At 35.4% G+C, this 9,375-nt stretch overlaps 1 protein-coding gene across 1 annotated transcript in view; it reads left to right on the forward strand.

Moving 5' to 3' along the window:
- The window catches only part of kif1b (kinesin family member 1B), a 78,596-nt gene extending 70,943 nt beyond the window's left edge, over positions 1 to 7,653 (forward strand). Inside the window, exons 40-48 of the mRNA XM_016513082.1 lie at positions 1,877 to 1,938; positions 2,675 to 2,820; positions 2,951 to 3,193; positions 3,313 to 3,384; positions 3,491 to 3,591; positions 3,671 to 3,823; positions 5,105 to 5,297; positions 5,389 to 5,507; positions 6,642 to 7,653. Of these exons, the coding sequence (XP_016368568.1) occupies positions 1,877 to 1,938; positions 2,675 to 2,820; positions 2,951 to 3,193; positions 3,313 to 3,384; positions 3,491 to 3,591; positions 3,671 to 3,823; positions 5,105 to 5,297; positions 5,389 to 5,507; positions 6,642 to 6,684 (1,132 nt within the window). The 3' untranslated portion in view covers positions 6,685 to 7,653. The remainder of the gene's footprint in view (positions 1 to 1,876; positions 1,939 to 2,674; positions 2,821 to 2,950; positions 3,194 to 3,312; positions 3,385 to 3,490; positions 3,592 to 3,670; positions 3,824 to 5,104; positions 5,298 to 5,388; positions 5,508 to 6,641) is intronic.
- The last annotated feature ends 1,722 nt before the right edge of the window (positions 7,654 to 9,375 follow it).

The raw sequence follows: 9,375 nt of genomic DNA on the forward strand, positions 1-9,375 counted from the left end.
AAAAAGCAAAGAGTACTTGTTTGTGCCCTTTGCATAACCATACAGTTGAAATGATTATTCCAGCCCTTACAGAAGAAATTTGGGACACTCATTACACAATGTGTGCACTTAAGACATATACAATTACACAATGTCTTAACCCTAATTCCTAACCGTAGCATTCCAGCACTTAGCGAATGGAAGTGTGGCACTAGCCACCCTAAAACAACATGGCTGTCAGGTTCAAATCACTTGGTGTTTTTATGAGGAAAAATTACTTCAAGTGTTTGATCAGAAATTGTAAAACCAGGAACAAAATACTAAATGGCTCTCATCCTAAGATACTTTGGCTTGTAAACACTTTTGCTGTAGTTACAAAACAAAAACAAAGTTAAAATGAGTGAAAATCTCACAAAACCCTTTGAAACCATGTGTGGGTCATATTTCAATCCAAAATCACAAGAACTTACAAGCACTTATATACTCTAGAAAGAAAACGCGGCCTACTTGTGAGATAAAATAATTAATACTAATCTTAAGTTTGCATGCCAATTTCCATGCCAATTAAGCACTCAAAATATTTTGATTGTGGAATATTTATACATTATGATATATCACGATGAGTAGTAGTTGGGCTCGACTTTGATCATTTTAATATATTACTGTATTATAGTAATGAGAATCATTTAAAAAATCCGGATATACAAATCTCAATTGTCTTCTACTCAGCAAAATTGTAATGGTCCTAAATGTTCCTATACGAAAACATCTTAAAGGGAAAGTTCACCAAAAATGTTTAATTCTGTCATTTATTCAGCCTCATGTTGTTCCCAACCTATTTGAGATATGTATATATATATATATATATATATATATATATATATATATCTCGTTTAGTCATTTAGCTGACGCTTTTATGCAAAGCGACTTAATAAATGAGGACAATGGAAGCAATCAAAATCAACAAAAGAGCAATGATTATTTTATCTAGGGTGACCATACGTGCCATTTTCCCAGGACGCGTCCTGGCCAGGATTTGTTTTGGCTTTGTTTTCCTGTTTTCATGTTGTTGTTTATTTTATTTATTTATTTATTTTTATTAAACACAGAATACAAGAACTCATAGAGGTAACATGTTTTCATGCTTGCTGAAGGTAATGATCGAAAAGTAGTTTGACCAATAACATGCAAGCATAGTACATAATGGACCATTCATGGCGTGTGAGAAGGTGGGATCTACGGTCAAAGCGATGCAATTACGCGTACATATTAGGTGTGTTCGACTTAAAAGCAGTGCGGCTCAGACCGATCAGTGTTTGACATCAAAGTACCTCGAGAGTGTTTCGAAAGCATAACCGTCTGTATGGTACTTTGATGTCATACACCGATCGGTCTGCACACGCAAACAAAGCCAAAACCTAGATATTTTAGGCAATATAGAAATCCTGGCCAGGACGCGTCCTGGGAAAATGGCACGTATGGTCACCCTATTTTATCTCTTTTACCACCAAAAAAAGCTCAAATGTGTCTAAAGGTTAATATACATAAAATACTTTTAGGACATATCCTGCATTTTGGCATGCTGTACTCCATCAAAAACTATTTTAAATAGCATTTTAGCAAGTCTTGTCAAAGACTGCATGGAATATTTATACTGTTAAATTAATTTCTTATACTGTAGGACCATTTAAAATCAATTAGTGAAGGCGACATTAAAAATGGTGAAAATGAAATGGCGACTAGTTGCAGGACACACTTTCTTATACATATACATTTTAAGCTGAAATTGTGATATTGGACATCTTATGCATCAACTCTCTAGAAATGTGAGTCCTCTCCAGAAATGTGTAAAGTAAAGAAACTTTGCTAACACTGTTCTCTGATGTTTCCATTACAGTAATAAAGTGACTGGAATTTATGAGCTAAGCTTATGCAAAATAGCTGACACAGGAAGCCCAGGTAAGATATTCCTGAAAATACTATCCGCTTGTTCAATTTGAAGAAAAAAAAAAAATAATAATAATTTTCATATAATACCTATATATATATATATATATATATATTAAATATGTTTTTATTTAGCAAGGATGCATTAAATTGATCAAAAGTGACAGTAAAGATATTTATAATGTCATAAAATATTTTTGTTTCAAATAAATGCTGTTCTTTTGAACTTTACATTTATCAAAGACTTGGTTTAAAAAAATGTATCAGTTTCCACAAAAATATTAAGCTGCTGCTTTCAACATTGATGATAATAAAAAATGTTTATTGAGCAGCAAATCAGCATATTAGAATGATTTCTGAAGGATCATGTGATGCTAAAGACTGGAGTAATAATGCTGAAAATTCAGCTTTGCCATCATGAATTATATTTTAAATTGTAAAAAAAAACAAAAAAAAACAGTGATGTGAAATTGTAATAATATTAAAGTTTGCTTTATTTTGATCAAATAAATTCAGCCATGGTGAGCATAAGAGACTTCTTTTGAAAACATACAAAAAAATTATCAACCACAAACTTCTGAACGGTATTGTAAATTATATAGAATATTTATAAAATATTTTACAAATAATTTATAAACGTATACAGACATTAGGAAGAAAAAAAAAAGAAGACATTTCAAAGGCTCAGATTTTTTTTAATTTATAAAATTGACCTGCTGTATTGAATCATTTAATTGTTCATTTTCAGGTATGCAGCGACGGAGACGGAAGGTTCTGGATACATCTGTGGCGTATGTGCGTGGAGAGGAGAACCTGGCCGGTTGGAGACCCAGAGGAGACAGTCTGATCCTGGAGCACCAGTGGGAGCTGGAGAAACTCGAGCAGTTGCATGAGGTGAGCACAGAAGACAAAAGATCACGACTGAGCACTGCCACACTTCCTGCTGCTTGTGTTCATCTGCATAAGAGTATCTGACAGGCAGTGGTGATCTCCAGACACTGATGCCCATTTCTGTCCATGTCAGGTGGAGAAGACACGTCACCTGCTGCTGCTCCGTGAGAAACTGGGTGAGACGGCTCCTCCTAAATCCCTGAGTGACTCCCTGTCTCCCAGTCTGAGCAGCGGCACCCTCAGCACCTCCACCAGCATCTCCTCCCAGATCTCCTCCACCACCTTTGAGAGCGCCATCACGCCCAGTGAGAGCAGCGGATACGACTCCACAGACATCGAGAGCTTGGTAGACCGCGAGAAGGAGCTGGCCACTAAGGTAAGACACCCCTTTTTTAAATTAAGTACTGTGTTCCATTTAAAGTCAAATATGAGATATGTCTGGTTTATTTTGTATGACATATATTTTGTGTGTTTATGTCTTTTAATTCTTTGCAGTGTCTCCGTCTCCTGACACACACTTTCAACAGTGAATACAACCAGATGTATAACAGCATCAGTGACTGCAAGGTAACCTCAACTTGAACAATGAAAAACAACCAGTTTTGTGTGAATTGGAACATAATCTGCTTGAATGAATTAATAAAAAAATTTTTTTTAATTCTGTCTCTTTCAGTTGTCGGATATCTCTCCTATGGGCCGTGATCCATCTGTCACCAGTTTCAGCAGTGCTACTCTCACACCCTCCTCCACCTGCCCCTCTCTGTCAGACTCTCGGTATGTACGGTTCACAAACAATAAGCTCAAAATACAGTCTTCTAAAAGTTAAGGATCCTAAAACATCTGTCTTGTCCAGGACCCCTGAAGCTAACTCTCGTGCCACCAGCCCCTCATGCTCAGACTATGAGAACTTCCCCATGGTGCCCATTCTGGAAACGTCCTACCTGGCCCGCGCCGGCAAACACGAGTTCCTCAACCTTGTGCCTGATATTGAGGAAATGAGACCTGGGTGAGAGTTTTGATATAGCTGACACATTTATTTTTGTTTATTCCATTCTCACAAGAATCAAGATGAGTTTGAACACTTAAATCATTCAGTTAAGCTGTTTTGTGTCATAGTTTCCTTTAGGGCTCCAAAACGATTAATCGTGATTAATCGCATTCGAAAAAAGGTTTCGTACTCTGTATATTTATTATGTATATATAAATACACACACATACATGTATATATTTAGGAAAAATGTGTTAGATTTATATATATATATATATACACATATACATATACATATACACATATACATATACATATACATACTAGGGCTGTCAGTTTAATGCGTTAACTTAATTAGTTATGCAAAAATAACGCGATTAAAATCCTAGCCCCCAGACCTGTACGTCGTCATATATGATGCAGGGCAACAACTCCATAAATGCAGTTATGCCCTAAAATTCAAGATATTGGTGCAAAAAAATGCCCCTGTATGAGTTTCTGTCTCATATTTATATCATACCATACACGATATCACAACATCAGCAAGAGCAATATCACACGAGTGCTGTTTGTCCCGAATATCACAAGTTTAAATGTGATTTTTATACAACAGTTCAGTAAATAAGAAGTTGATATTGTGTTATATTTTAAACACAATATTATGTTTTGGCTCAATTTTGCCGAGAACCTTTAAAGCAGCAGCAGAATTGTTGCGCGTCTCCAAGCAACACAGCAGTGTTTAGTTTCAGAATGAAAACGCGTTTTGAACGAATCGTGTGAAGCCGTATACTTCTTTCCTGAATTTTTCCTGAAAAGTACTAAGATGTTTCTCAAATTATCTTCTATGTTCCATAGTTTACGTTATAGCCTAAATGTTTGTGTAATTAATTTTGTTGAATCAAATAAAATATTTTCTTTCTAAAGCTACAATTTGTAATGTCTACTTGATACTTTTTCATTTAGCACAAAAATAGCTTTAATCTTTTGTGGGTATTTTCAGTCAAATTTATTTTGCAATTAATTAATCGAAACATTGTGTAATTAATTTGATTAAATATTTTAATCGACTGACAGCCCTAATACATACAATTATTTTTTTTTTTAAATAGATACATGTGTGTGTGTTTATATATACATAATTAATATACACTGTACACAAACATATAGTATGTAAACAAACCTTTATTTTGAATGCGATTAATCGCGATTAATCGTTTTGCAGCCCTAGTTTCCTTTAATGGGGCAGCAGAGATTGTACAGTAATATGCTGGACTGACGTGTCCTCTTGTGTTCACTCAGGTCTGTGGTATCTAAGAAGGGATTCCTCAGTTTCATGGAGCCCCGCTCCAACTCCTGGGTGAAGCACTTTGTGGTGGTTCGTCGGCCATACGTGTTCATCTACAACAACGACAAGGACCCAGTAGAGAGGGGAGTGCTGAATTTATCCACTGCCCAGGTAGAATACAGTGAAGACCAGCAGGCCATGCTCAAGGTAAAGCCTCACCCGCTATGTGGAAATCCACTGTTTTTCCTGTAATACATGTCAGTTGAATGCCTGATTGTTGCTGTTTGATGGCTTGCAGACGCCTAATACATTCGCCGTGTGCACCAAGCACAGAGGGATCCTCCTCCAGGCCAACAATGACAAAGACATGAACGACTGGCTGTATGCCTTTAACCCACTGCTAGCAGGAACAATAAGGTACACATCCCAACTTTTCCCAGAAACCTAGATCATCTAGAATGAACCTAGTCAAGTCTGGACCAAACTGACTACCTCTTTGAAAGGGCTTCTTTTCTGGTCCTCTCCAGAAAAAAAAATTCCAACATTTAGTGTCCCTAAAAGTAATGGCATTGCACTGTGTAACAAAATATCAATCTGAGTGCCATTTATTTTACAGGAATGTGGCACAAACAAATGCTTAACTATATAATATATAAACACACCAGGGTTATTATAGTTAACTAAAACTAAAACCATAAAATGTGTTTCACTACAACTACAATAAACTGACAATATATAAAAAAGGCTTATTTTATCTCTTTTACCCCCAAAAAGGTCAAATGTGTCTGAAGGTTAATATACATAAAAGACTTTTAGGACATATCCTGCATTGTGGCATGCTATACTCCATCGAAAACTATTTTAAATAGCATTTTAGCAAGTCTTGTCAAATTTGGCCTCATATTAGGCCAGAGACTACATATAATATTTATACTGTTAAATTAATTTCTTATACTTGTAGGACCATTTATTGAAGGCAACATTTTAAAAATGGTGAAAATGAAATTGCAAGCATATATTAGCTTACATTATTTTCATGTAGTTTAACTTGGTGTACTAAAGAAAAAAACCAAATAAAATCAATAACTAAACTATAAAATAAATCAAATACAAAACTAATTAAAATAGCTATTGATGCTGAAATGACACAAATACACACACTAATTGTGTTGTTAATTAATTTATATAAATATTTATATAGGCATTTATTTTAAAGAACTATTCTTTAAAATATATTTTAAAGAAATATAGTTAGCTATATAATATAAAATAAAAGAATCATTCAATTATTTGTATAAGTTTATATTACTATAATTATAACAGTAATAAAACAATTAATCACATGTGTAGAGAGAGAGAGAGAGAGAGAGAAAGAGAAAAATGATTTTGGTTGTGAGAAAAGTTCTATTGTTAACAGATGCCACTTGGTTTCATGTTTTGTTTCTAAGAGTCACATTCAGGCTGTGTCCTAAGTATCCAAATACTTTTTTGGGCTGCTGTTTGTGTGTTTGTTTCCTTTCAAATTTTCACTCTTTCTGTGTTTTCCTACAGGTCAAAGCTGGCGAGGAGACGGTGCAGTCTGATGAAGAACTGACCGAGCGTGCACACGCAGAGATAGTGCTCACTTCTCGCTCTACCTTTACAACGTACCAAGTGTTTTAACACTTCTAAATCTTTGTGGTTCTTGACGGTTTCTCTTGTATGTAGACCTGTGGCTCTGTTCTCCTCTCCAGCAAATGAACTTTCAGTTCCTAAACCCCAGCTGTCCCCTTCCTCCTCCTCCTCCTCCTCCCCTCTCTATTGTGTTATTGATTGGATTTATTCTGTCTTCAGTTTTGTTCTGTCATAACTGAACCTCCTTCAAGTAGCATGTTGTAATAGTCTGTTTGTGCGTGCACGAATCTTCAGAGCAGGTTCTGCTTTCTCTTGAGTTACTCTCGTCTGGAAACTTCATCCTTACAGTGTTGTCTGCCAGGAACATCTTACCCTCAGGAGAAAGTTGGTTTGCTATAAAAACCCCCATTGAGTAAAAATATATATATTAATAATAATAATATAAATAATATCTAAAATATTCCGTATTTAATTATCACAAATCAACTTTCTCTATAACACAAAAACAAATAGCTTTGCTCCAGATATTGCTTAAAAAAAAGATTTTTAAATGGACCAAAGCACTTCTTGAAGATGCTTAATTTTCTAAACAAAGAAATTGACCCTTCAACTGAATGTTATTGCAGTATTGGTTTAATGGATTTGCTCAATCAAAGCTAGCCGTGACAGTCAGGACGTTAACCATGTACATACAGCCGTTTACTCGCCCAGCCTGTCGCAATGTATTTGCTTGACATTAATTCCACATATGAAGGACATAAAACATACCATTAGCAAAGTACAGTATGTAATCAGAAGACATATAATACCAGGGAAAGAAAATGATGGTGATGATCTATCACATATCGCTCTTTCAGTAGCCTACAGGAGTATTCTGCTCGATTTAAATTATTTCCTCAGTAGATTAGGTACAAAAAAAAAAAAATGATGCAAAAGAATGACCTTAACACAGAACAACTGACCGAATGAATCCATTTGTACATAACGTTCAGGATTACTGTGCTTAACGCTACTCATGACGAGACAGGATGCATTATGGGTTTCTGTCCTTGTTACTGTATTACTGAAACCATTTTCCGGCAGTTTTAGCAAGAAAGATTGCTAAAGGTTGAGTGAGAGATACTGATTTGATGGGTTACAGTTAACGAAATGAAGGATTGAATTATTTGTGTGGTTTATTATCTCAAGTCTGCAGGGTCATTAAACCAGCCTTTATTCCCCTTGAGAATGAGCAGGATCACTTTTTAATATTATTGAACCTTTATCATGTATCTCTACTGATTATCTTAACTTATTTTTATTAACATGTGATCAGTGTTTTACATTATACAATGGAAGGCTCCTCATTTTTATTCAGCTGTTCTTCTTTACTTATTTGAACAGACCAAGTTTGACCACTAAAACAGTTTGATCACTGTCAGTAGAAATTGGGCCATTTATGCAGTTCACTGCAGTGCAGGGATGGTAGTGTTCTGCTTTTGTTTTGAAAATCTTTGCTCTGTGCATTTGAAGACATGCAGTCAAGAGACAAATGCTGAAGTTAGCAGTGATTCAGTTTGATGGTGAAATTTCAGCCATTTGGTTGAGCATATAACAGTCCTCTGGCCAGACAACCAGCAGGAATTATTGCCCACCAGACTGTCACACTGTCAATCCTTATGAAGTCAATATTCTTGCTGCAACATACACTGCACTTTCTCTTCTTGAAGCGCATTTTCACAGGAAACGCATGAAAATGGCTCGTAAAGTCAAGTCCTTAGGTCAGCCAGCCTTTAGGCTTCATCTGAGCTGTTTGATTGTTACGTCATCTGTGAAAATGTTCAAATGTAATCTTCAGATCCGGCACATAGAGTGCTTAACGGTTAGTGAAGGTTAGCATTGATCTAATTACATGACAAGTGTGAGTTAATGTTACACATTTTTGCCAGAGCAAAGGTTTTTGTCTTTTCTATGTTTTTTTTTTTACCATCTTTGTTGAGTGGCTTGGTTGACTAATATGATATTCATAATGAATTTCATTAACTGTATTTATTGTTTTGCAATGTATATATTTAGTTTGCAGCTTTTTGCACATGTGTTTATACAACTAACAGAACAAATAAAGCTTGAACGATGTTTTTGTTGTTTTCTCAAATGGAAACCAAATGGTTTTAGGTTGTGGTGTTTTTCTCATTGAATGTACATTGCGTTTCACTAAAATTGCATGAATGAAAGACGAATATCTTAATTAGGGACTGACATGTTGCTGTGCTTCTTATTTCTTGAAATAGAAATCTGACTGTGTTACAAGGGCACTTTTTCACATTTAGTCTATAGATATGGAGGGCAGAGTTATGATGAGGCCTGTTCGTTTTGATTTCTAACATCAGGGAATATATTTTCTAGAAAAAGAACCTGTTTTGCTTTACCTCTTTGTTTTTGTGCTCACTCATGCATTTTTTTCCCCATGCTGCCTCTGAAGCAACCCTGGCATTACTGTATCGCCCCATCAGATGAGCATCACTCCCTCTCATTGTGATGAAACGATAGAAAACAGTTCAGCTGTGGCATTAACACTGTACATTATTTGTCAGATTGGCTTCATTTTCATACTTATTTTGTAAATATTTCATGTTGTACGGAACTTGGATTAAAATGTAAATATGTCTCCTGTATTTGTAATAATTATAAT

The sequence above is a fragment of the Sinocyclocheilus rhinocerous genome, unplaced genomic scaffold, assembly GCF_001515625.1.
Source record: "Sinocyclocheilus rhinocerous isolate Xijiao unplaced genomic scaffold, SAMN03320098_v1.1 scaffold1406, whole genome shotgun sequence".
Lineage (NCBI taxonomy): Eukaryota > Metazoa > Chordata > Actinopteri > Cypriniformes > Cyprinidae > Sinocyclocheilus > Sinocyclocheilus rhinocerous.